This window comes from Centroberyx gerrardi, chromosome 6, assembly GCF_048128805.1.
Source record: "Centroberyx gerrardi isolate f3 chromosome 6, fCenGer3.hap1.cur.20231027, whole genome shotgun sequence".
In the NCBI taxonomy this organism is placed as follows: Eukaryota; Metazoa; Chordata; class Actinopteri; order Beryciformes; family Berycidae; genus Centroberyx; species Centroberyx gerrardi.
In genome coordinates this window covers 12,764,285-12,791,527 of record NC_136002.1, presented here as the reverse complement: position 1 = coordinate 12,791,527, position 27,243 = coordinate 12,764,285, and the positions used below count along the sequence as shown (strand labels likewise).

Sequence of the window (27,243 nt, the reverse complement as noted above, 5' to 3'; positions counted from 1 at the left end):
GATGCTAATCGTGCTTGTACTGGCAGGTGTAAGAAGGAAAGGGATGACAAAAAGAACAGTTAACAGAATAAACAGAATAAAAAGAGAGACAGTTGGAGTGAGAGAGGAAACAAAAAGAAAGGAGTAACATAAGAGGAGAGGAAAGGAAGGGGGAGAAAGGAGGGAAGAGGGTTATGGGATGGAGAGTGGAGATAGCGAGAAGAAAAGACAGAGAGAAAAGATGGTGTTGTGAAGTATAAGGAGAGCAGAGGAAATGACGCTAATGATGTTTTTACATTCTGAGTAAGGAGGAAGACGGAGGGGAAAGAGACAGAATAAAGAGACAGAGGAATGGAGTGGAAGAGAGGGAGAGAGAGGAGGAGGGGGGCTAAAATCTAATCAGGGGAGAGGAAAGACTAATAATCATGTTTGTGTTGTTAGGAGAAATTCAATAGGAGGAGGAGAGGGAGGAGAGACAGGAAAGTGTGAGATATGGAGACAACATTGAACAAGGAGGAAGACAGGATGAAGAAGTAGAAGTAGAGAGCGATGAGGGGGAAACACCTAATCAGAACTGGAGGAGGAGAGGGAGCAGATGGAGGGAAGTGTGAAATGTGGAGATAGAGAGTGCTGGGACGATTGTGAAGGAAGAGGTAGAAGGAAGTTTTGAAGAAAGGAGGAGGAGGAGGAGAAAGAGGAAAAGAGGGAAGGCATGGCGTGAGATACGGAGGACGAGAAGGCTGAGCGAGGTGGAAGCCTGGGAGGGGAGAGATACATTGCAGTGATTGTTTTACCTTTTTTTTTTTTTTTTTTCACGTAGCCAGTGTGAGAGCATTTGTTGATACAACCAAGAGGGAGCTGAAGTTTGAGTTAGCGTTTTTTTTTCTTAGCAAGAGACAGAATAAAGTCATAGCATGGGAAGAGGGCAGGCGAGAAAAGCAAAAGCAGACGGAGCAGAAGGCCTGAAAGGATCCGAGGGGGTAAACAGTTGACATATGAGAATATTTGAGATGCCTTATATGTCGGGACCCCTGCCTTTCTCACAGGGAATGTGTTGTCACGCAGCCTGAATTACCTCCAAACTCATGCCCAGAGCATCTGCCCTCTTAAATAACAGCTCCATACGACCGTTTCAAACAATGATACTGCTTTTCCACTGCAGTGTTGCAAGAGCCACACATGCCTTTGTGTGTGTGTGTGTGTGTGTGTGTGTGTGTGTGCTCGGCCATGGCTGCTGGGGGTGGTTGTAAATGGAGCGAGCCATGAGGGCACTGTGTGGATACTCTCTATTTCCAGCTTGCCCTGTTTTGAATGGAATCCAGCCAACTCTGGGAGAGAGCATCACTCTTAGAAAACGCCAGAGGGGAAAAGAAGACGAGAGACTTACAGATGAGAAGTCGAGAGAGAGAGAGAGAGAGAGAGAAAGGGAGAGGGAGAGGGAACTTATGCGGGTGGTGGAAGGGAGAAAGCGAGGAAGAAAAGAGTGAAGGGAGGGACGGAGAGAGAGTCTTCAGTTATTTTCACTTCTCACCGGAGGTTTTGACCTTTCACTTTATCGCGGCGATGTAGTAATGTTTACTTTTCCACCTCCATCCCCTCCTGCGCCTTCCCTGCTTATCCCCTTCATCCCACTCTCCTCCACTCCCCCTCCTCCTCCTCCCACTTCCACTCCCCTTTCCTCCACTCCCACTTCTCATCCACTTACCTTTCTCCTGGCTCCCACTCCCCTCTCTCCTCCTCTCCTTGCCTCCACCCCCCACTCTCCTACTCTCTCCTCCTCTCCCTCTGTTTAAGATCATTCAGATCGCCAATAGCTTCCATTAAGATGACAGTTTTACACTTTCACCCCTTTCTCTCCTATCTTCTCATCTTCTCATCATCTCACCACTTTCCAGTGCTTTCTCCTCCCCTCCCCTCCCCTCCCCTCCCCTCCCCTCTCCTCTCCTCTCCTCTCCTCCCCTCTCCTCTCCTCCTCTCCTCTCCTCTCCTCTCTTCCCTCCCCTCCCCTCTTCTCTCCTCTCCTCTCCTCTCCTCCCCTCTCCTCTCCTCCTCTCCTCTCCTCTCCTCTCCTCTCTTCCCTCCCCTCCCCTCTCCTCTCCTCTCCTCTCCTCTCCTCCTCTCCTCTCCTCTCGTCCATGCTGCTGTCTCCAACACTCACATTGTTCACATTGTTGTGTGCAACCAAACAATCCAAATGAACTTACCTCATATAACCTCATCAACCAGATGGACATCAGAAATGCCCAAAAAGTTAGTCAACCAGATATTGAATCTTAAAACGTGGAAAAAAAACAAAAAAACTATTCTCTCAGTGAGGTGAGACAATTTCACTTGTTTCCAATGCAAAGTAACTTCAAACTTTCCTTTCCTAGAATCAAGATATTGTCAAGTGAAACTGCATTGGAAGCAAGTGTAATTATCTCACCCCAATGGGAGAATTTTTCACTTGTTTTAAGAAAAATACGTACCACATACCACAATAATCCTCTGCCATCCGCCATTTTGTCAAATGAACAAGGAGGGATGGAGGGAAAGTTACATAGCGTAGGAGTGCAGCGCCTTTCGTAACTTAACAAACACTTGTCCAGTGTGGTTCTGGTTCATATTATGCAGACAAACCGCATCCGCATGCGCTTAAATTTCATAGTCAATACCTGAATTTTTCAGGTAGTGAATGCGGTTGTAGAATGCAGTTGTCACTCTCCTTAATAATCAAAACGGAGTGAACTTTACAGGATTAAGGACTCCAATGAGCAGTGACAGCCATGTTTTGCTGCAGTTAAAATGGACAGATTTTGCAGGATATTAAGAGTTAATCCAACTTTCCATCCATTCCATAAAGTCAACTTGGGTAGACGTTACTGTTGCAGCCTGTGAGCAGTTATAGTCAGCATGAGGAGATAACTGTACTGTTACAGTCCTGCATCTTGATCACATTACAATTATGTTCTACCAACAGTAATGGCCGGAGGAGGGAGAGAGGTAAAGAAAGAAAGGGGGAAAGAGAGGGAAAATGAGGTTATATAGGGATAGATAGATTATATTCAGACCCACATAATCTAGCCATTGTGTCTCTGATTCATCTCTTTTATTGAATCCAACTTCCTGGTCTTGATGAGCCAAATATGTGTGGTTGTTTGGGTCTACGTCAGCCTCTTGCCCAGCTCCATGTTTATCATTCTAAACACAGCATCTTTTCCCCTGAAGCTCATTCAAGTCAATCATTTACCCTGCCTGTTGTCAGTGTGTTATGGTCTGTCAGCTGTGTATTGCAGTGTGGTAAGCCTGGCACAGATAGACTGCAGTTTGAGGTTTGGTGGGTTTGGGGATTCGGCTCGGGAGGCATGTTCAAATGTGCTCTCTTCCTCCTTCTTCTTTCCTTCTCCTCCATTTATCATTGTGTTTTTCAGCAGATTTTGGCCCTCTCTTCTCTGATTTGTTCTCTCGCACAGCGTTGCTCAACCACTGACTCACAGCCGCTGTCTTTCAATCTCTTTCTCCCTCTCCATCTCCGTCTCTCTCCCCTTCGCTCGTTCCTCTGCTGGAGAATAGATGATTCAGAGCAACTTTGATCTGTAATCGGTAAACAATGTTAAAGTTATTTTAATTGGCTTGGCCTTTATTTAGGCATGAATTGGATTGTCTACTCCAGAGAAAGGCTCTTTTTACTGTCTCCGAAGCCAAAAACCCATTGGAATGAAGATCGAAGTCCAAAAATATTCAATGAGCAACTGTCAGGAATCATTTTTGTTAGTCAGCCTCAACTGGCAGGGCACAATTTGACGTTTAGAAGCCATCATCTATGTAGCATTCTTAGTTCTTACCTTAAGGGAATATCCTAGATCAAACTCTTAAATATTTTCTCCAAAATCACCATTATGTGGCCATATTTATTTCTCATTCCTGCATTCAAAATGTCTAACACACTAATAGAAAAGTTCTCCATAGAGTTTTTAGACACTTGTGACTCTCTCTTCCCTCTGGGCCAACTCGGTCTTTGTATCTGTCTCTCTTTGTTCTCTTCTTTGCTCTCCATATCGCTCCCTCTCTCTATCTACCTCTTTCTCTATCTCTCTCTTTCATCCTCTCCCCATCTCTCTCTCCCTCTCTTTTCCCCATCTCTCTCTCACTCCCTCTCCCATCTCTTTCTCTACCTCTCTCTCCCTCTCACGCTGTCTCGATCTGCATATCCCAGCGGTCATATTCAGGTTTCCTCATTCTTGCGATCTGGTATTTAAGAACAGAATACTTCAGTACTCAGATTATTAATGTTCATGTAAACCCACTGATCCCCCCCCCCCTCCTCTCTCTCAGCCACACATGGTACTGGTTTGTCTGTATCCTCAGGCCAAGCTCCTTCATCTCAATTATTTAAGTTGCAGGAACACAGACTGAGCAGATGTATGGAGCGGAGATTTAAATGTACTTCCACTTTCACCATAACAAGGACAATCAAATGTCTGCTCGCTCATAGCCTGTGCACCAGCTATGTGTATTAAAGTGTGGATTTTAACCCAAGTTTCAGTGGTCCAAATGAGTAGAAAACCCAGTACGATCATATAATCCCTTCCCATTAACATCAAGGACTCAAAGGGCAGAGTTCAAGAGGGCAAGCACACTAGTAGCTCAGCCAGTAGAGCTACCTAGTTTTTCCTACGCTCTTTCAAATCCAATTCCCTCTGGGCTGTGTGTGCATGGGAGCTTAACTAGGCTCCGGTAAGAAATATTGTTCCCGTTCTGAAATGGGTCATCAGAAAACGTCAAAGCACTTAAGCAGGGTTCACAGTTATAATAAAGGACAGCAGTCTGCTAGGTAGATGGTGGGGATTTTTAGATAACGGATGAATTACAGTGAGATTGGGTAAATCACAGACTGACACACAACATGGAGACACACACACAGATGCAAACGCAGACAGAAATGCTGTATGGGTAGACACACACACACACACACACACACACACAGAAGAGGACAGGTTCTTTCTCATGAAGACTGATGATGGTAATCTATCATCTTCATACATTTCCTTGTTTTTATAAAGGTTCTGTCCAAACCAGCTTAAGATAAATATCCTTAGAATGGAGTAATTATATCTGGGATCTCAAGTGGCTCTGGGAGTGGACGTGCGTGTGTGTGTTTGTGTGTGTGTGTGTGTGTGTGTAGTATGTGAAGTATAACCCTTTCAATGTGACGGGGGTCTTCGGGGATCTGTAATGGGGGTCTGGGTTTCCACTGCTCTCTGTTCCGACACACACACACACACAGACACACATATAAAAGTGACCCTCCACGCTAAGATGGAGGTACTTATAAGCTTGACATTCCAGTTATAGATTACCCCATTCTGAGGACACCTATGGAGAAAGTGTGCACCAATGTATGTGTGTGTGCATGTGTGTGTTTGTGTGCGCGCGTATGTGCATGCGTCTGCGCGTACATTTCAGTTCCAACAGTTTTCTGCAGGCTGACATGACTTCTATCTCTTCTACAACTTCAAATTGTTTTGTGTAGTAGAAAGTTTATAGAAGTTGAAGTTTAATCTCTCTCTCTCCTTCTTTCTCTCTTTCTGTCACTGTCTTTCTCCAGGACTTGGACAGTTTACAGATCCATCTGGAAGAGGTGCGTTTCTTTGACCTGTTTGGCTACAGTGAGGAAGAGGGGGGCTGGCTCTGCTTCATGTGTAACAACCCCGAGAAGGCCACAGGTACACACACACACACATTCACACACACACACAGGAGATTACACACAAGAGCACAATCACGTGTAACCACGATTAAGCAAGGTTGAGTATACATGCATACACAAGTTAGTTCAGCTCACTGTAGGAATTATGAAATGTGATCTGGGCAATTCTCAGGTAGTTGTAAGATTTTTTTCAGTTTTTTCATTGAATTTACCATGGTAATGAATAAATGAATGAATGATCAAACAAATGAATCAATGAATGAAGGAAGGAAGACAGGACAGAAGGAATAAGCCACCTTTGAAAACAGCAAGTGGACACTTGTATTCATATTAAGATAAGAGCAATAAAACCTGTGATTTTAGAGGGAACATTCCAATGTGGATTTCTCTCCAGGTCTCATTCCCGGTATTGTCTGGTACAATCAGAGCAATGAAACGATTAAAGTGTGATTTCAAAAGATGTTTTTTTTCTTCTAATGTTAATCATCTCACCTGCTCCCCAGGGTCTGATGGGAAACCATCACAGAGCTCCAGGGGATGTTTTCACTCTGAATGCCTTCAGGGAAAAAATACTCATTTCCCAGAACAGGCGAGGGAAAGGGAACGATGAGCAGCCCTTATTTAATAGCTGCCCGTCGCTTTTCAGAATCGTTATGTAGGGTCACAGTAATCAGTCAGTCACTACCATCATGACTCATTTCTGATTAGTTTACTTTGGAACGGGGACCCCCTTCGATGAGGACTTTGTTCTGATGAAGTCAGACTTGGAGGCATGGTCAAAAAGCCATTTAGAATACTTTTTTACGCTGTGTGTGTGTGTGTGTGTGTGTGTGTGTGTATTCCTGTTGAGTGGACTAATCACGTGCCTGTGAGACTGTCCATATGCTTTCAATGCATTGGTTTGAATCCCGGCTATACTATTTTAAGTCTCTCTCTTCTCTGTTTCCTATCTGTCTTCACTTTTTTCTACCACTATACCTACCGGTAGAAAACATGACCAGGGTATAGAGAAAAAAAGCATATGAAGTACATGAAAAAGTTGATGGTGATCGTTCCAGCTTGTTTCACACACAGTGGTCACACCCTCGTAAGGTGTGATTGGTGAAACAATGCATGGATAAGGACTGTCCCACATGAATTGAATTTTTTAACTCTCAAAAACAACTGAGTCACCTCTAGCTGAGCCTGGGTAGAGTGAGTTAAACTATTATCCGATGAATAAAAAAAGCAGGACAGTGCGGAGAAGAATGATTACTCACTGTTGAGACTTTCCTGCATACCACGACCGCATGGGTTTGAATCCACCTCTCAATCTATTCTCTCTCCCCTCTGGTTCCTGTCTCTGCTCACTTGGTTCAGCTCTCCGAGGACCACAGAAAGCAGGAGAGTATGGACGGGAGTGATGGGACAGTAAATTTAAAGAGCCTGTAAATCTACGGGTGACAGTTTGGCCTTAGGAGAGCGTACAGGAGAGCAAGTGTGACAGAGGCTTCGGGAAACAGGTTTTAAATCTCTGCGCGTCTCTCTCATGTCTGTCGCACATGGAAGTAGTTAGTAGTTATATAAGAGGAGTTAGAAGAGGGTAGTTTATGGCAAATGTTCTGTTCTGATGGAGAGAGATGGAGGGAGAGAGACGGAAATAAAGAGGTGGGAGAGAAGGTGGAGGTGAGGAAATATAGAGGCAGGGCAGGGAGAGAGAGAGGGAGAGGAAGGCTGGGGAGCAAGAGAGAGAGAAAGAGGCATCAAGAAAGTGAAGTGTAACGCTAATGAGGAGGTGTAAATCTCCATCCTCTGCAGGAACATGCTGTTTTTAGGATCCGCCACCAGGTATTTCCCAGAAGGCCATAGCCCTAGGCAGGAAGTTGTTTACCAGTGGAAGGAAACAGGAAGATAGGACGCTGTTAAAGTTTAGTGTGTGTGTCTGAATGTGTTTCTGTTTGTGCCTTGGAGGAAAAATATTGAAAAATAAAAAAGTATCACCAAATATGAATAATGAAAAAATGGATTGCAAGATATGACCATTCAGTATCAATAATGAGTGTGTGTGTGTGTGTGTGTGTGTGTGTGTGTGTGTGTGTGAGAGAGAGAGAGTATGTTGCATGCGCTAATTTAATTTATTTATTCATCATTTATTTTATTGTTTAATCTCAGTGTTTCTGGTGTGTGGTGAGCACTCTGGCCTAATCTTTCAGTGTGCACCTCACAGGTGGCTGGGGACGAGGTGAAATAATGACCTAACCTGATACTTTTACATAAAGTTTTAACGATAGTGAAATGAGACGGGCAGCTATTAAATAAGGGCTGCTCATCGCTCCCCTTCGCTACTTTTACAAAGTAGTTTACAACTGAGTTGTAAGCTACTGCCAGTTATGAGGAGACTTGTTTTGTTGGAGCAACCCCATTAGGATCAAGCAGGGTCAGGGTTATTAGTATCAGGTCAGGTCAGGGTTATTAGTATCTTTCTGCTAAATAACAACCCACCCGTTTGAGCTTTGAGTACAAGAAAAGTTGTACTCAAAGGACTTTGTAATATACAGTTAACGTTAGCTTGCTAACCATATGGGATAGCGTCAAACGGACAAGATAAAAGGCACTGTAAATATTTTCTCTTCCCATGCACTTAAAGCCTTGTTAGGGCCCCACTTTAGGGAATATGGCCCCTTGCAGAAGTGGGTAGGTTACAAGGTGGTGAATCTCGCACCCATGAAGTGTTCTGATGTCAACATAAACATTGTCTCTTTAAAACAAATGCTCCTTTATTAAATCATATACTACGTAGAATGTCTGGTCAAGTCACATCCAGACAGAAAACCGTGCCAGACACCATGTTAACATACCTCCAGGAGCCTCTCAAGGTTGCTGTAATCACTGGTGTGTGTGGGGGTCTGTGTATTTCTTGCCAATACAAATCCATGGAAGTAGAGCTAAAGGTAAACAGATGTCTTCCCCTGCCTTACATAAGTTACTGACAATTTCTGACATTTTTGTCAGTTTATTTTGTTAATTGGAGAAAAAATGGTAGTTTGGTCTTTGGGGTGCTGTTAATGTTTTTTTCTCCAAAACATTCCTAATGATAATGATTCTTTGCGATGAGCTCTTCACTCAGTGTCGCTGAGACAGGTCGCTGGTTCCATTTTCCTCCTCTTCATTGTGGGCTTGATCTCCAAGATTTCTCAGACACTCATGGTCTCATCCAGGGGCCTCTTTCTGGATGATTTCTGGGCAGAAATATAGCTGAAGGAGCCCTGACAACAAAATATGGGATTTCAAATAAGTTTTGAAGAAGAATCAGTGCTACTGGCTCCTCCTCAGACCCCACAATGGTTCCCAGCGGTGTCTAGATGACTTCTGCCCCTACAGGACTCAGCTTTGATTGGTGACTTGCATTTGGTACAAGCTGGAGCTGGATTCATGATATAGCTGAGCTCTGTGGATGGCACTGGGGGTGCAGCTGAGCAGTTGGAGGCTGTCCATGGTGCAGGCAGAGGCAGGGAAGGCTGGAGTTAGTGCTGTGTTGCTGTAGTGGTTGTAGGAAGGTTGGTTATCACTCCATTATTGCCACAGTTAAAGCCCAGGTTAAACCAGTTGTTATTGCTCTAGTTGGGGATTGAGATGCGGCCAGGGTTCATAGTGTTAACTGGCCAGCTAATGTTGCTCTGGTTGGGGAGGAAGTTGATATTGTTAGTGCCAACTGTTAGTACTATGGAACACAGCGGATGCTGCTATTGGTCCACAAGTCAATGGGCATGCTGCTGGCCAGTGTGGCTACCATATTACCAAGGATATGGTTATTCAACATTGCATTGGTTCCATGATCAGGGTTCAGAGCAGACTAGCAACTGGTGTTGTGGTTGGTAACAGTGTCTGCTGGTCCACAAGTCAGTAGAGGTGCCACTGATGCATCCCAATTGACCACCAGGTTATTAGATGTGCTCTCTGTTGGCAAAGACGAGTGCCAGCTGTTACGCCACTGGAGAAGCTGTCAGGACTCTGGATCTGGGTTGGAGCAGATTGGTCCATGATGCTGAATCCAATGTTCTTGGACCTGGACAATAGCATGAGTGAGGTCGGTGCTGGTGTAGACAATTATATCCTCCACAGGGTTGCTGTGTAACAATCAGCTGCTGTGCATTTGCCAGGACGGCTCAGACCATTTCATCTGAGTCATAGTCCTCATCATCAGAATCATGAGCATGACAATTGAGGACTCGACCTGCTGTTGCTGGAAAATCATCTTCTCCATTTAAGCTCATTTGCAGAACTGGGAGTCCTCTGCTGATAGGAGAAAATGGGTCCAGTTTTAGTGTAACTTTAAACATTGAACATTGTACTAATCAAAAGATCAGTCAGCACTATTGCTGACTGATCTACTATCTACTATTGCTATTTCATCTCTAAATCTTTATTCAAAGCTCTCTAATTCAAAAGACTTTATTAACAGAACAAACTCATTATTAACAGAAATTGCTTCAAATCAACTCATTTTTTCTGGTGTGACAAGTACATTGTGTGCATGCCAGTGGAAATGAATGAATCACACATGTGATGAAGAGTCATGGAAAAGTTGAATTCAGGAGGATCCTGCATCCCCTGTCTGACTGAGTCTTCTCCTTCTCCATTTGAACTTAGCTGAAGAGCTGCACACAGGTCATACAAGTCCCCAACTGATAGGAGAAAATGGAAAACACTTTATTAAAGTTTGAATGTTGATATTAAAATTAACTCTAAATTGAATTAACTAACTAATTACAATGTTGCTCTACAGTGAAGTGATGAAGTTTTGATCAGAATCTGCATGATGGCAAAAAACAGGAAAATAAGGCAGTTATTTTAAGTTGAAAATAACCAGAATCATCCTTTAACTCAAAGCTTGTCTTGTTAGCCTTTCCTGTTTGATGGAGGTCTGGATTTCTAGGGTACTGAATAACTCCCTACTGTGTTAAGTACACTGAGCATTTGAAATAGCCCTGCACAAATCCAATCCATTTGGAAATGGTCCTTTGGTAACCGCGATTCAAGAAATAAGATCATTGTGGGATTCAGAAAAGCATGGGCCTCCATTCGAATGAATAGCCTTCAGACATTCAACTGGAATTAATCATCAAGGCTTAGTTAAAATGCAGCTTTATGCCTATTATTTCAGCCTAATATTCATATGGTGTTCATTCAGATGGTAGCTGTCATTAAGCGGGGCTTCCCCACAGCTTTTCATTTTCTCTCTCTACCATGTCATTGTCTTGTCATCACCCACTTCTTCAAATGCACAAACACACATATTCACAGAAATACACATGCCAAATGAAAGCAGCTCTTCCAGCCCCACCCTCCTCCCACCCAACCCCCCCACCCCCTCCCGTCCAGTACATACCAGTGTAATCAGTGAGCCAGCTGAATGACTGCAAGAGATGGATGATTACCTTTTAAATTCAGGCCAATCTCTCCCAGTTAAAGAGGGATTTAGAAGAGAAATATGACATGGTACTTTCTCCCTCTGGGACTGTGTGTGTGTTTGGCTGTGTGTAAGTGTGTACATGTGTGTGTTTATATAAAAGCATTTATGTCTGGATGGCCTTGGATGGCCCCACTGTTCTGAATGTCATTCTCATGTATCTACATGTGTGGTACAAGCCCCAGTAGACTTTAACCAGTCAGTAGGCACATGCAACCTCTTGAAAAGTAACATCTTGGTAGGCGGTGAATGTATTTATTGAAATTTGTTCACCTTTATTCTCCTCCATCCTGTTATTTGATGAGAATACAGGTCTACCTTATCACAACATTTTACCCCCCCAAAAAAGCTCTTACAGCTTCATGATGACTTTCACTTAAATTCATAAGCTGTTGCATACAGTCCACTAATTCCATATTTTTGGTGGTTGGATTTATTTCTTTTTTTTTTCAATTTAGAATTAAACCTTTAAACCAGTTTTTCAGCCCAAATAAGCCCTGAGACCTGGGCTCATTAAAAAACATTATCATTCTTTTACCCACAAACAATAGACCCACAACCTATAGGTTAAGAAGGCAGCTTTAAACACAGAGCAGTGTCACTGCAACGTAAGCCTGGATAATCCATCTGTGTCGGGGTCAGACTCAAACTGCTAAGCTGAAAAACTATCATTAGACCTGTTAAAACTAATGGTGATCACGTCACTGTTTGGACTGCAGCTGCCACACACACACACACACACGCACACACACACACACACACACACACAATCAATCATTCACAGCAGCAGGGAACCTCAGCCAATGAGGAGGGATTTTATTGAAACAGGAAATGAACACATTTAGAGACATCTAGCAGCCAAGTTGAGCATCAAAGGCTTGTTAAAATAACACTGATAGTGCTTGTGTGTGTGTGTGTGTGTGTGTGTGTGTGTGTGTGTGTGTGTGTGTGTGTGCGTCCATAAATGCGTGTATGCCTGTATGTGTGATATGTTTTCAGCCTTAAAAAAGCCTGGACTGAAAAAGCAGGACTTGGAGTTATCCAACAGCACTTGGCAGTCAGTGCTTTAACAGTAGTCCCCATGCAGTTCTGTGTGTGTTTGTGTGTATTGGCATGTCTTTTGTCAGAGCAGAGGTCCAGACCCCCGATACAGATCCCTGATGACCCCTGTCACATGGTAAGGGTTGCATTGCTAAAGGCTTACAGATTACAGGCCAGTCCAAAACACAGGACAACAGTTACCAAAATTCTGTTCAGTTTCTGCAGTGGTAGAGACAATACTTTCATATACTTAAATGTCTTTATATCGTGTTTTAAGTGTGTGTGTGTGTGTGTGTGTGCAGTCTGAATCTGGTGTTTAACCACTACTTACTTTCCACCTGAGGAAAACCAGTGACAGGCAAGAAATTACGCAAGTGAGAAACGTTTACAACACAGTCAAAGACCTAAATGTTGACCTCCACTGTGTCTTGTTCTGTGTCTGTGTGTCTGTGTGTGTGTGTGTGTGTGCGTGTGTGTGTGCGTGCGCATATTGGTAACGTGTGTCAGTGTCTTTGCATGTATGTTAAAGGGAACAACTGTTTTCCCCTCCATGTTTAGCTTTGAAAAACAGATTTTATTTGGCCGTTTGCGTGTTTGTGTGTGTGTGTGTGTGTGTGTGTGTGTGTTTGCTGTGTGTACTGTGTGTCCATCCTCTGTTCAGACAGCCTACTTTGTCAAATAGGTGACGCCTCAGTGACCTTTGACCCTTGACACTTGACATTTTCGTGTCAATCACACCTCAGGTGCTGACATGGACTCAGTGGCCTGAACCAGCACTGTTTGCAACTCATGATTAGTATGTCAGCTGTCAACAGTCAACTATATAACTTCGGAAACAGAGGCTTTGTAACCTTTTCATGCATACCATTCATACATGTAGGGCTGACCTGAACTCCCCCGAAAAGCCTTGTTGTCTAGGAGCAGGCTTAAGATGAGATTTGACAACACTGACAGTATGAGTTAATATATATTTAACCTTTGGCCTTAACTGCTTTTAGCTTTCAGGCCTTTATTTTGACTAATTATCAATAATTACAAACAAGGACATTTATGTTTTTTTAAATTGACATAAAACACAAAAAAATGGTATCTCGATCTTATTGCTGTATGTTATATCGGTATTTGGACTTGAAAGGCAGTGCAGTAACACCAATAAATCATTAGCACATTCATTCTGAGACATTAGTATCATTACTGTAAACAAACAAGGCCATCGCCGAGACCACTGGCAGCCTCTACTGGCCTCTACTCCTCATTTTACATTGTGTGCCACCAAGTCGGATTTAGTGGGAAATCTGCTGAATTGCTTTATGGCACAAAGGCAGATTGTTTTACAGTCCAAAATAGGGACTCATTTTTACTTTGCAAATAGCACACACACTCTTCAAAACAAACAGTGACCTTACCTGTATACACGCCAGCCAGTATTGGAAATTAATGGTTCATGAATTCATATGGGGTATAGGAAAATGTGAAATATCTGTGAAACAAGCCCACAGTACATAGTCAAAAACAAAAAACTGTCCATTGGAAAACTACTCATTTGTCCAACTGAAAGTTATCCAGCTACATTAAGTATATTAGGTCAAATTAAATTACAATAGGTACCATACCTTCACTGAAAACAAAACTTACCTTATCTCACCTCCCCTCACTGAAACAAATGTAATGATTTGACTTAACAACCAGTGCAATTTGGATAACTTTTCACGTTAAGGTGAGCCAATGTGTTGTTTCCACAGCGTGTAAGTACATAGCATTTACCATATCTACCATGTATACATGCTGTTTTGCATTAGAAGTTGTCATTAGCCAAGGTTTTATTTTATATTGCTTTATTATAAAAAAAAAAAAATTACTGACTTGCCTTGAGTGAATAGCTGTGTAAGTACTACGGTGGGCTGGTCTTCTGTCCTAATGATGTGTGTGTGTGTGTGTGTGTGTGTGTGTGTGTGTTTGTGTGTGTGTGTGTGTGTGTGGGGGGGGGGTTCCCAGGAATGTTTTCCAGACCGAAGGCCAAAGTGGAGCCGGTGGTTATTGCGACTGTATGATGCTTTATGATGTACTGTTGTGTTTAACTACTGGAATGTGTTTGAAGTGAGCAGTAATGAGTGGAGGTGTGTGCGTGTGTGTGTGTGTGTGTTTGTGTGTGTGTGTGTATGTGTAAGTGTCTACATGTGTATGTACAGTAAGTACATGCCAGCGTGTGGTATGCATGTTCTACATGTGTGCTGTCTCTTTCTATTTCTCTATCTCTCTCCTTCACTCCTTTTCTGACATAGTTGAGATTTTTACTTGGACGGCTGCAACTTGCTATCCCATAATCATCACCATGCTCACTACAGGGGTAGCTGGAATGTTGTGTGTGTGTCTGTGTGTGTTTGTGTGTGTGTGCGCGCGTGTGTGCGTGTAACCACCAGAGAACAGAATTTTTCAGAAAATTATTATTCCCTCGGCTGGACTGCTGGCACACACAAATATACACACACTTTAGAGTATGCATATATAACCTCAGTGACTCATGCCTATACACGTGTGCTTACACTTACACACCACACACACACACGTCTGGAAGACAGTCCCAGGTTATGCAAAAAGATGGAATACCCCAAACAAGACTCTCCATCATTCCATCATCAATCAGTGAGGACATGCTAGACAGTATTTCTCACCTCCAGGAAGTGCCCATGCAGCAAATTCTGGATAATCAATGGCTATAGACAGACATTCATCACACTGTGCCACGTTTTACTGAATGTCAATACCGCAGATTGAGCTGCGCAAGTTTGAAATGTTTGCAAGGATGATTTAAGGCAGTGTCTCTCATGGCAGCATGTGGGTTATGAGATAATCTGTGCAGGGTCACGGACAAAAAACATCCCGGAGAGGAAAATTACATGTTATTTAATGGGTCCTGACACCATGGACAAGGTGTGGACCAGTTCCGAAGCTCTAATTTTAAAGGATGTCAGTGGTTGTAGGTGGTAAGGGTCAGTGTGTTGGGTTTAGTCATCCATCCCACTGGGGTGATATAAAGTTTCAATCAAAACGAGAGCAGGGAGGCATCAGATTTACAGTGAAATGCTAAGAAGCCACCTCATGGATTGTTCACACTTTTCATTTTTTGGTACTGATTCAATACTTTTGTGTATGTGTGTGCGTGTGTGTGCACAATTGTGTGTGCATGTGTGTATGTATGTGTGTTGTAACTATTGCCCGGCGAGTGTCCTGCCATCGGACACTGTATAGTCAGTGGAATAACAACCCATGCTCTTTACAGGCAAACCAAGCCCCAGTAAAACTGTCTGCTCTCCCTGTTTGATTAAAGACTTGGCTGCTTTCCTCTGCTCTGAAACACGTTTTTGCAAAGCTAGACATGTTGGGAGAAATATTTTTTCCCGGTAATGACTTGGCTTTTTTTTTTTTTACAGTTATGAAATCCTGTCACTCAGAGGGGAAACTTGTTCAGATTTAACGAGAGTGAGGGTGGGCAGGTTACTTGTTGTTTACAACCACATTTTAGTAGCTTACTGTCAACTGTTGCTTTGACCCATATATCAGGATACACCTCGCCATTCTCCTAGCACGTCATTCCAACCAAAATTACTTAACGGACAAACTAAATACATACATGTATACATTCATAAATAATTAAATAATCAAAGGACAAATATAACCAAAAAGCACAGATCTTTTCACATTTGGACCTGAGGGTGAAACTAGCAGCTGTTTCTGATAATGATTTGGGTTGGATTTTTGACTCTTGTCACAGTTGTGAAATCCTGTCACTCCCCCACAGCTCCAAATGTAGCTTAAGAGCCAGTGGCGGAGAGAGTTTGTCCAGGTTGGGCTATGGACGCCATTGCAGCCCCACAAATCAGCTTGTGTAGATATAATATGATAATATATATATATATAATATAATAATATGTTGCTAACAGCCATGAAACAGGATTGTGGAGTGAACACATCTCTGTCAGTCTGTGGCTCTGGTGCAGCCCCAAAGGATCAGTCTGTGGACCTGAGGGATTTTAGACACTAGTGAACTGGTGTCTGGCTTTTCTTTTACTTACATGGGCATCCTCAGTACGTGTGTGTGTGTGAGTTTCGTGTCCTTGACTCATTGTTTGACGTCAGCGTAGCTTGGATGCGGCGCTGTGAACTACATGCCTGGGGGATGATAACAAACCCAGGGATCCTTTTCCAGGTGTCTACATCAAAGCGAAGTGAACGAAGATTCATGCATCAGACAAGTTTATTTCCGTGCCTAAAAACTTACATATTTGTTAGATGAATCTCTGGCTTGTCTGCGGACAAGCAAGCGCCTCACAGAGTGTTAGGAATGTGTCCGAGTGTGTAAGCAATGCTCATCGCCTATCTAAACAGGCAGGCAGGATGTTGATGTGGACCACAGATGCAAAGTTCTGTGTGCTGTGGAAACACCACAACACACACACATACACGCGGGCAGAAATCATGTTAAATCACTGATTGAGTAATCATTTGCGGATGCATACACACATTCACAGTCCCACAGAGAGTGCTAATTTTACTCAGATGTTTGATTGAGAATCCCTGTGACTCATCAGTAAAATTTAGAGGTAAACACACACATAAACACTAATATTATCACACTTGACTGGTTGAACCACTCTCCAACTGAGAGAGAAACAGCTCCGCCACTCATACGTACCTCCAATCATAGACACATCCTTACAATATGAATTTCTTCTCCTGAAAATGCCACAGTTCTCTCTGAAAGCAGATTTCAGCAGTGAGGGGTTGAGGTTTCTATTACAGTCCGGCATACCTGTGATAGTCTGGAACTGAGTGATGTTCAGCACAAAAAACTTCTCACTGTCTGTATTTCACTATCATGTTCTTTTCTGTTCTGTTTTGTTCTATTTCTGTTCTGCTCTAAGCTCTTCTGTTCTCTGGTCTGTTCTATTTCGTTCTGTTTTGTCCCGTTCTGATCTAAATCCAGATGAAAGGGGATTTGATGACCTTAAAATGTTTTTCCTTGGCACAGACTCCAGTGAATCATCTTGCCCACCCATTCAGACACACTCACTAGTATATCTCAAAGCGATCAGAGCGTAGTAATCTCTGTCTGCTTTACTCATCGTCATGGAGACAAAGAGCAACTTTGTTTGGTGTTTGTGGTGGTCTGGTGGAGGCACCATCTGACTTCCTGGTTTACTGGCACCAAACCTGACCCAGCCAGGACACCACTGAGTTTTGCCTGGGGTTTCACACACACACACACACACACACACACACACACACACACACACACACAAACGCAAAGGAGTTTAGTCCAACTCAGTCCACAGAGAGAATGTGAGTGGGTGTTACTAATCAGACCAGTCCAGATTCTGTGTGGGAGTTCTCCTCTATCTGTGATTTTTATGTGTGTGTGTGTGTGTGTGTGTGTGTGTGTGTGTGTGTGTGTGTATGTCAGGATGCCTGTCCGAGATAATACAGTTAGAGGTATGACACAGATACAGATACAAAAGTCCTTTGTTGTTTTAATCTAAACAACCCATTAACATCAACTTACTTAAACTTTAATCTATTTGTAACTTTTAACACCCCAGTGGTGGGCCAAGGGGATTTCTTTTCTTCATCACTTCTTTCTTTGTCATTTCTCCATGTGTCCCTCTAGTTGTGAACCAGGAGGGGCAGCCTCTGATCGAGGGGAAGCTGAAGGAGAAGCAGGTGCGCTGGAAGTTCATCAAGCGCTGGAAAACCCGCTACTTCACCCTGGCAGGAAACCAGCTCCTCTTCCGGAAAGGCAAATCAGTACGTAACGAATTAAAACACACACGCATGGTTACACACATCCTCGTGAACTTATTCATGTGCATGCACGTACGTACGCACAAACACTGACAGTGTTACAGATGCACTCGACATTCACACAATCATACACACACACGCACGCACACACACTGCCCGTGGCCTCTCACTCACAAAATTCGAATTTGTTTTTCCTTTTCCGTGTCATTTGGATGATGATGAAACTCTGTATGAAACAGTGGAAATCCCATCTCGTGATAAGCTCTAGTGTCCCCCAGGAGCGTCCAGTGAATCCGGCTATAACAGATTTTGGCCCCACTATGGAGTCTTGGGGGGGCTCCCAAGGCCAAAAGCATGATGCCGCAACAACATGAGTCACTCTCCCCCTTTATAACTCAAAGCAGAAACCAATACGCACAAGTAGCAAACACAGAGAGGGAGGTATTGTCCTGTACAGTATGTGTGTGTGTGAGAGAGAGAGACTGAATATCCTCATGTGAGTGAAGGTGAGGATATTCCCCTCTGGGTTGTAACAGCACTATTTTCCCTCCACCTTCCCTCCGTTTAGTGACTTACTTTGAGGTCAAACACAGTCTGAGGTCACTAGACATACAGTAATTACAGTCTCAAAAAGCTTGATAAAAAACAAGGCCAAATTTCATTTGATCCAGCAGACTAAAGAAATACAATTTCACTCACCTCGGTTCATGAGGAAATCAGATTTGTTAGGAAGTTTTGTTACACCTGTGTGTGTGTGTGTGTGTGTGTGTGTGTGTGTGTGTGTGTGTGTGTGTGTGTGTGTGTGTGTGTGTGTGCATGCCTGTGTGCGTGTGTCCGTGCCTGTGCGCTATTTTCTGGCTGTTGTCCCTACTTTGAAACAATGAAACAATCTCATTATTATAATTGTATTTTCACAGCCAAGAGGAGATGAGAGCCTTCTGGGCCTTTAGACAATGCCATGTTTATACAATCAGCTCCCAAAAGCTAGAGAGAAGCACGACAGGAAAAGAGTGAGAGATCTCCTGAGAAACCTCTAGACTTTCTCCGGTGTTGAATTCCACCGCCGCAGAGGAATATCTGGAAATAGGGGAATATTCTTAGATGGTTGAAAAGCAGAAGTAGAGTTGAGGTCTCTCTTTCCTCCAAACAATAGCCTTTGTGTTCCTATCCAGATGGTAATGGATTCCTCCCTCACAGCAGCCACAAATTGGAACGGCTTTGTGTCTTGTTCTCCGAGCTCAGTCTACCCTTGCCAGCATGTTCTGGAGGTGGTTGACATGTTGTGAAAGACCTGTTCCCAACAGGGAGCCGAGATTATGAACCAAACAACGTGTTATTTCCCCCCATACTGAATGATCGAGCAACTTTGAAACACTGAGAGGTTTGAAACATTCCCCAAATCCATGCCTTTATTACCACCATATACCAGGTGATCAAGAGATGCCAACATGTTTCTGTAGACTTATCTCTGCCTTCTAAAGCCCAGTGCTGAGGAGAAGAATACCACATTTCCCCTATATTGTAGATGATTGCTGAACCCCATTGTCCTCCCCTGAAAATGTTCCCCCTAATTGGGACCAGACAAAGAGTGGTGCCAAACTACCCCCAGGCCAGGACTTCGATTTGGCAAGTCCTGCTGTGTGTAGGAAGAAGAGAGGGAGAGGGAGGGAGTGAGAGAGAGAGGGAATATAAGAATGAGAGAGAGGTAATCAGTGTATCTACATTCACATTAATATTCTGATATTATTCAGAGTATTCAAGTATTCTGTTAGTGACTTGGTAAGTTGGATGTAAATACCATATCCCATTTACAATAACCTGCATGAACCCATTCCCCAGGTACAAGGAATCTTGAATATGATGGTAACGCTTTATTTTACAGCCCGCTTACAGCGTGTAACTAGTTTGTAATTATGGGGTACTAATAAAATAACAATGCTGTAGTTACAGGCTAACAAAACAAGAACTCCGGGAATTAAGGGGTAACAATTTTGTAATTATGAGAGATTTACAAGGTAGTTATGGTGTAAGTATTTCTGCATACTTTAAAAACTCATTGCAGGGTACAATAACGTAATTAGAGGGGACTAAACAAATGTTATCGGTGCTTAAAGGTTCATGCACTGGAAAAAGGCCATTGTAAAGTGCTACCCATGTTTCTATTAACTACATGGGTTGATGCACAGGTTGATCTGGAAAAAATAAATTCTACACCTGAAAATCTGAATTGAAGATGAATAACTTTTATTTTTATTTTCCTGAAGTATCTCCTCAGATATGATAGTAGTAAGATTAGAGTGAGCTAACTTGTGGCTTAAAACAGTGAAAGTGCAATAGGAATTAGCGATTAAATAGATGTTTTCTGCATAAAAAATACGCTATCTTAATACAAATTCCAATATTATGTGTTTTTTAATCGTGTAGTTTATAAACCATGTACGAAGTGGGACATCTCTGTCATCAAAGTTTCTGGGGCCTGAGCTTCATCTGATGAATCATAATGCAGCTGGACAGAATGCAGCAGAGTTCAGAGAATTTAGAATGTCAGTGTCATAAAGGAGCGATTGACCTGAACAGACTCAGACTCACAGTTTCATCTCTGATCGGTGTTCACCTGCACATTGAGAGAGAAAACTCACACATTCACTCACGCATTTATTTGGAGAAACTGTATCTACCTTTTAGAAAGGAAACCATGGAGAGTGATTTCCATCTTGGTAAGCCGCATGTATTTTTAATTGTATTATTTAACAGAGAAAGATTAGTACAGAGGATTTTGCTGAACAGACAAACAACAGACAGTCAGGATAGACTAGCTGTTTGTGTTGAAGGATTTGCATTTGTGTCCAGTTTTTCCTGTTTGATTTACATTGTAAATTCACAGTTAGATTTGTTGTTGAAACAAAACTGTGATGAAAGGCATAAGATGAAGCTATGATGAAGCATGTTGACCTTGAATGAAGGTACATCAGGTGGCCTTATGGTTATTTGTTTCATTAAGATGTTGCCATCGAATTTCTTTCAGCATCCATGCAAATGGTCGCTCAACTCAATGCCCTTAATGACGATCGCCATGAAAACATCAACTGCATGTTTGCGAAACTCCTGAATAAGGAGCAATACCTTTATGCTGAAGCCTCTAGTTTCTCTGGAGTGACTGCTGAGCTCGACTGTGATCTTTCACCTCAGTCTGCTGTTGGTCTCGGCTCCAAACCTGCTTGTGGATTTGAGAGCCTCAATATATGGGAACCAATAGCCAGCACAGCTTCATCAGCATCCAAACTTCTCTTGGATATGGACAAAGGAGACCTTCCTCCCACAGAGAAAGAGTCTCCTCTCATGACTGAGGACACAGCTGTAGGAAATGCTGGAGCATCCATCCACCCAGCTCAGCATGTTGAGGCTCAGTCCAACCTGCTCCGCCTTGTTGAGGCTCAAATGACTGATGACTTCAAAATCATTGAGAGATTGAGGCTGCTTCAGCATTCACCCAATGGTTTTGACGATGACTACCACCTGGAGGCAGTTGGAAAGAGATACCTCTATGCTCCCCCATGTGACACATCTGGATTTGTAGCTGACTGCTGCTCACCCTGTGGATCCACTCTGGGCTGCCTGGATGAGTGGGAGCCACTGGTCAAATCCCACTTTGACTTGGAGAAGGAGGGATTTGGTGAGGAGCTCCTCTACCCTTCATCACATCTCTCTAGATTTGTAGTTGACTGCTCCCCACATGGGCCGACTCTGGACCCGCTTGACAAATGGGAACCTGTTGTCAGCAGCACTGATTCTCACCTGATGCAGTTCCTCCCAGTCCTCCTGGAGGAGGAGGAACCTGGTGAAAAGCACATCTATGCTTCCTCAACATTGAGTTCTACATTTATGGCTGCCCACCATGCCCCTACTCAAGATCATCTTGATGAGTGGGAGCCAATCATCGAAGCTGATTCTAAACTGATGCTGTTCCTCCAGGACTTGGAAAAGGAGGAAGAACAATGTCCTTTTATCATCAAGAGGGAAACGGTTGACTCTTGTGCACAGATTGAGGCCGCTGCTGAAAGCTCTGTCCCCGTCCTGCATCAACCTGAATGTTGTGAGGGAACAAAAGTCACTGTCCTCTCTGCTGGACCTGACAATATCTCCACCTCAGAGGAGGTTCTCTCCATCTCTCTTGCTGAATACACCCTGATTCACCTGCTTAAGGAAGGATCAACCAACCTGCTTCAGGAGTCCCAGGCTCCAGCCATCCAGGTTGAGGTCAAAGCTCCACCAAGCCTTGTGGTTGAAACTGTAAAGGACACCAAGGATCTGTCCGGTCTGACCCTGGAAAAGACACTTCCACCTGTCCAACTGGTCAAACCTACAGGACCTCAGAGTTCCAGTGCCAAAGACAGTCTGTCAACAAAACCAAAGAAGAAGAAGCGTGGCTTCTTTTCTTGGCTATTCCGCATATTCCGGGGGAAGAACAAGAAATCTGCTGACAACATGGCTGCAACAGCAGAGACGCCACTCCAACAGACCTGCCAAACAGAAGCAGATGAGCCAAAGCCCTGCTTGAACACCCTCTCACCTGCAGTCCACTTCTGAACTCCTGTCATATTCATATCCACTTTACAGAAGTGAACAACTGAATAATTTTATTTGAATACATTTATTTGCACACTACTGTTATTGTTTCTTTGCGCATTTCTTCAAAACACACCTTTATTCCTGCAGTTATGGGTAACCTGTAGCCTGAAGCAGTGAAAGTGTAATGGAATTAGTAAATATATGTTGGCCATTAACATTTTCTTTACCTCTATATAATCAATATTTATTCTAAATGTGGCTGTTTTTTCACTGAGAGTCCATTTTGCTTTTAATATACCACTTGTTTTCTGTAAAAACTACTTTATTTTACAGCCCGCACACCTTGTACTTACTCCATAACTACAGGGAACAAGCACCAACAACATTTGTTTTGCCCCCCCTAATTATGTAATGTTCTATTGATATGTAAGAGTATATTTTTCACAAGAGTAGTTCAACTTTTCAGAACTTGCAAAAACTGATTTTGCCAATGGGTTTGCTTCACCCCAGGGCCATTATTTCCTACAATGCCAGCTGTCGGTTGCAGTCAGTCAATGAATAAATACACTGAATGAACAAAAAACTTTTTATGTAGTACACTGATGAGGTGAATCCAGGTAAAAGCCATTATCCCTTATTGATTTCCCTAATTAAATCTATACCAATCACAAAAGAGGAGATGTAGATAAAGAGAAGCAGACGAGTTAGAGAAGGATTTTTAAGCTTTGAGACTATTCAGATGTGGATTGTGCAAAAGGGTCTGCAGCTCCATAATAGAAGAATATTTTGTACATTCAGTGTACATAAATAGATTTAAAATTGTTTTGGCAGGACATTGGCTATGTGCTCATTAGACTCTCTGGATAAGATAATATGTTTCCACCAAATGGCAAAAAGTACGAGTACAGGAGTCCACTGACTTCTCCTTCAACTTGTGAATGTCAGTATAGCATAACCACTGTGGCAAACAATCAGACCCTCAGCAGAGCCTGCTAGGGGGTAAAGCTGTGGACCTGTCTACTCAGATTGAACACTTTTCAACACACTCACACACACACACACACACGCACACACACACACACACGCACACACACACACCACAGAAAGGATGTGGGCAAATGCCATGAATCTACCAGTTAGCACTGGTTATGCGGTTACGACCCTATGGAGCAAAATGATATGGCTGTAGTGCAATACACACACAAACACACGCCCCCACAAACACAAACACACACAGTCAAAATTATATAGCCACCTTGTGGGGTAGAACATAGACGCAATGTGCTGCAGGGCTGAAGGATTTCATTTCCTGCCTTAGAGAAGCAACAGAACAATAAACTCTCTTATTGTTCATACTGCAAGTGTTCTGTTCTGAGGTAGTACATACTGGAAACAATGCTACAATATTGTGGCCTTGGCATTACGAGGTTGCATATAACATTTTGGTTATTCATATGATGGCTCTGTACAAACAGGTCTTTTAATGTGGCTGAAGTAAGATTTCCTAACATTTATTGAAGTGGGTAAAAAATGCTGATTAAAAAGGCTACATTAGTTTTGTTCTGTGGGATGTGGAAACTTTCAGGCTCAATGTCTCAAAACCACTAAAACATAAATGCAAAAAAAAAAGTTATTGTAGACACATAAAGAACATACATAACTTGATCTTCTGTCTAATTCCGTATCAGTTCTGTATCAAATCCATCAAATCTTTCTTTAGTCCCTGGGTGTCTGACATTTAGCAGCAGCTCAGTTACAACACCCGTAAGTCCACTGGTCCACTCCGCAACACCAAAGCCTGGCACCGATTCAACACTAAAATGTGTTGACACATTACAACGATAATGTGTCAGTCTGCCTCAAGGGATGGAGGGTTTAAATGTGGCCCACATGTTGTTGTTGTTGTGTGTGTGTGTGTGTGTGTGTGTGTGTGTGTGTGTGCACGTTTACGTGTGTACTTGCTTCCCTTCTGCCAAAAGGTTTGAATATGCACCACTTACATAGCATCTTCTAGCGCTGTAAAAATCAACCGTGGAGAAAACTCATACCAAACATAATTTGTCCTTATAAAGAAAAGTGACCATCACTTTTCTTTATAAGGACAAATTATGACCAGACTGGTCATGGCTTATGAAATCCTAAAGCATGAGTTTCAGTGCTGACTTGGAGGTTGAGGGTTAGGTGTGACCGAAGAGTTGGGTGCCTTTGCTTCTTTTCTTTAATTGCTGTGTAATGTTGAACATTTGTTATGCATTATGCTGTTCTGTAAGCAACAGTCAAAGGCGGCTGGTTTTAACTAAATTAAAGGATTTCTGTTGTTTATTATTGAATCCTTCACACAAAGAACCATATAAGTCTACTTTATGTTCTCAGATGAGTAATGTTTTCTAATGCCATCATCTAAAGACTGTAGGTTGGCGTGATTCTAAATGTAAATTCATAAAGTCAGTCTGCAAAGGTTGTACACTTCCAGGTAATGTACCACATTCACAAGCCGAATGATGCATTGGCTGTTCAAAAACTTACATGATTCTCAGACTTACATGATTCTGCATCTGAAGTCTTCATTTGTTCTCTATTGTGGATGAATGTTTTATTTTTTCACTCTCTCTCCTCTCCACAGAAAGATGAACTGGATGACGTTCCTATTGAGCTGAGCAAGGTGCAGAGTGTCAAGGTGATTTTACCCATTGACACACATGTATTTTGCATGCCATTATCAATGCTTTGGCTTGGTCCCAGGATCATTATTGACAGATTTTCTGCACATGGAAAACAAACTGTCAGTCATGGGCTATTGTTAGTTACACCTGTTTAAAGCATCGTCATTTTAAAGCAGTTTATGTCATCCAATCCTGTCAGGATGCATTACCCGGCAAGTCTGGATTTTGCATGCATTATAATTTGATGAGCACTATGCATGGCTGAACATAATCCTGTCACAATGCATATACAGTATGAGTTTGAGGTGGACATCTAGACATTTGGTCTCATAACATCAGATCTTTATGATGGAATCTCAAAAATGGCGAGTATATCTGTAGCCACAGTAACATGCCGTTATCTGCTGCATATTTCGTTTGGTGTCCTACTCTATATATCAGTGGTGCCCTACTCTTCCTTTCTAATTTCTTTTCTTCTTCTTCTTCTTCTTCTTCTTCTTCTCCTTCTTCCTTCTTGCTCTCCGCAGGTGGTAGCCAAGAAGCGCCGGGAGCGGGGCCTGCCGCGGGCCTTTGAGATCTTCACGGACAGTAAGACGTACGTGCTGAAGGCCCAGGATGAGAAGCACGCTGAGGAGTGGCTGCAGTGCATCAACGTGGCTGTGGCTCAGGCCAGGGAGCGGGAGAACAGAGAGGCTACCACCTACCTGTGAGAGGAACCCCAGCGCAGATACCAACCTGTACACATACATGTGCAGGCAGGCGCATACGCACACACAGCCTATCAGACTGCTGAGAACACATGCCATGTATAGATGCAAACACATGCACACACACACAAACATGCACAGAGTCCTTTTTTGCCACAGGGGATTATTTCAAGCATTCATAAACAAATACCAGCAAAGACAAGAGAACATCACAGCTTTTGAAGATGCTGTGCTAACTCTCAATTGACCTACGCACAAGGATTAACACACACATAAATACACACACACTGCCAGCAGCATATACTACCACTACTAACAATTCGATATCGAAGAGTTCTTATGCAGTATTTCTAGAAATAAGACTTTAAATAAACCAGCAAAACAAGGCTCACTGTATGTATCGACCCAAAATGAAAGACTGATACATATTTACAACACAGACTTGCAGTACATGCTGTTACACCATGGACCTTTGCTTGTGATGTTATACATCTACAACTATGGACCATCATCTTTAAATTACATGAATGTTATAGTATATATTAAGTTACAAATACATGTTAGCTAGATCTTCGACTGACTGGACCAAGCAATACGAAAACTTTAACATCTACTTCAGCCCGGATATCACCAGAGCATCGAGAACCAACCAAATCCAGTGCTAAAACCAGCACCAGTGGAAGCTTGTGATTTCTGGATTTGATAATGCGTGATGACTGAGACGGAGTCGAGAGTGATGATTTCTACTCAGCAATAAGGACTTCATAGAAGCGCAGACCTCAAACGGACTTGTAGCAATAATAAGAGCGAAGAGTGAGTCTTGGAGCAGGAAAGATGAAGAGGGGCCTAATGGACAGCAGATGAACGCTGGAATCCTGTGTGTGTGTGTGTGTGTGTGTGTGTGTGTGTGTGTGTGTGCGTGCGTGCGTGTGCGTGTGTGTAACAAATGGATCAAGTGGCATTAGTGTTCGTCCATGGAGCATGGTATCGTCTCAATATACACATCTTTTCATGTGGAATATGGGTATTTGAACAGAATCCAGTGTTATTGCAAGTCAGTTTTCATCACCGTCATAGACCAGTGGGGGTCTGGAGAGAGAGAGAGAGAGAGAGAGAGAGAGAGAGAGAGAGAGAGAGAGAGAGAGAGAGAGAGAGAGAGAGAGAGAGAGAGAGAGAGAGAGAGAGAGAGAGAGAGAGAGAGAGAGAGAGAGAGAGACGGGGAAGGAGGAAAACAGAGAGAGAAAGGGGTCTAGAGAAAAAAGAGACGGGGCCCTGTGAAGAGAGAGATGTTGCTGGAGAGACTGACGTGAAAATGTGCGTACATTTGATCTTGTGTGTGTATGTGCT

General features: G+C 42.9%; 1 protein-coding gene across 1 annotated transcript in view; it reads left to right on the top strand.

The window, feature by feature from the left end:
• Positions 1 to 25,899, top strand: part of veph1 (ventricular zone expressed PH domain-containing 1) — an 83,013-nt gene extending 57,114 nt beyond the window's left edge. Inside the window, exons 11-14 of the mRNA XM_071898501.2 lie at positions 5,567 to 5,684; positions 17,824 to 17,960; positions 25,150 to 25,203; positions 25,717 to 25,899. Of these exons, the coding sequence (XP_071754602.2) occupies positions 5,567 to 5,684; positions 17,824 to 17,960; positions 25,150 to 25,203; positions 25,717 to 25,899 (492 nt within the window). The remainder of the gene's footprint in view (positions 1 to 5,566; positions 5,685 to 17,823; positions 17,961 to 25,149; positions 25,204 to 25,716) is intronic.
• Positions 25,900 to 27,243: the final 1,344 nt, after the last annotated feature.